The sequence below is a fragment of the Penaeus monodon genome, chromosome 28 (assembly GCF_015228065.2).
Source record: "Penaeus monodon isolate SGIC_2016 chromosome 28, NSTDA_Pmon_1, whole genome shotgun sequence".
Taxonomy (NCBI): domain Eukaryota; kingdom Metazoa; phylum Arthropoda; class Malacostraca; order Decapoda; family Penaeidae; genus Penaeus; species Penaeus monodon.
The window spans coordinates 33896625-33897176 of NC_051413.1; the positions used below are offsets into that span (position 1 = coordinate 33896625).

At 40.2% G+C, this 552-nt stretch overlaps 1 protein-coding gene across 1 annotated transcript in view; it reads right to left on the reverse strand.

Moving 5' to 3' along the window:
- LOC119591529 (tumor suppressor candidate 3-like) overlaps positions 1-552 on the reverse strand; it is an 8742-nt gene that overhangs the window by 2956 nt on the left and 5234 nt on the right. Inside the window, exons 4-5 of the mRNA XM_037940277.1 lie at positions 333-473; positions 43-183 (exon numbers count right to left, since the gene is read on the reverse strand). Coding sequence (XP_037796205.1) covers positions 43-183; positions 333-473 — 282 coding nt within the window. The remainder of the gene's footprint in view (positions 1-42; positions 184-332; positions 474-552) is intronic.

A 552-nucleotide genomic window follows, 5' to 3' on the forward strand; every position in this document is an offset into this window, starting at 1 on the left:
CTCCCCCAAGTGTGACAAGCTGAAAACAGGAACCCCACTAACCAGAGCACCAAGAGCCCAGGTAGTTTTGTTATAGAGGAAGTCGAGGTTGTTCTTCCGCAGGTACAACAGCCCAACAACAAGTGCCAATAACACAACCAGTGCGAGAAGTCCAGAGTAGTTGGGTGGACGGAAAACTCGTATCTGAAATGAACGAGACAATCAAAAATGACAAAATTTCAAAATGAGGAAAAACTTTACGCATGAGAACAAATATTTCAGCTTCCCACCAAATCCATTAATATCAACTACCTATATCATCAAAAACTACAATTTTTTCACTTGCAAATCACCTGTATATCTGTCCGTTCTGCAACCCAGCGAGCGATATTTTCTGCTGCAAAGCCAACTCTCTGGATATCTAAAGTATCGACCTTCTTTGGCTTGCCCTTAGCTGGGAAATGCATGAACACAGGAGCAGAGTTCAGACGTAACTGAAAATGTAACCGTGATTTTATGAGTAATACACTTCAAAACATTATTAGTTAAAAGGAGATAAAAATGCATATATTC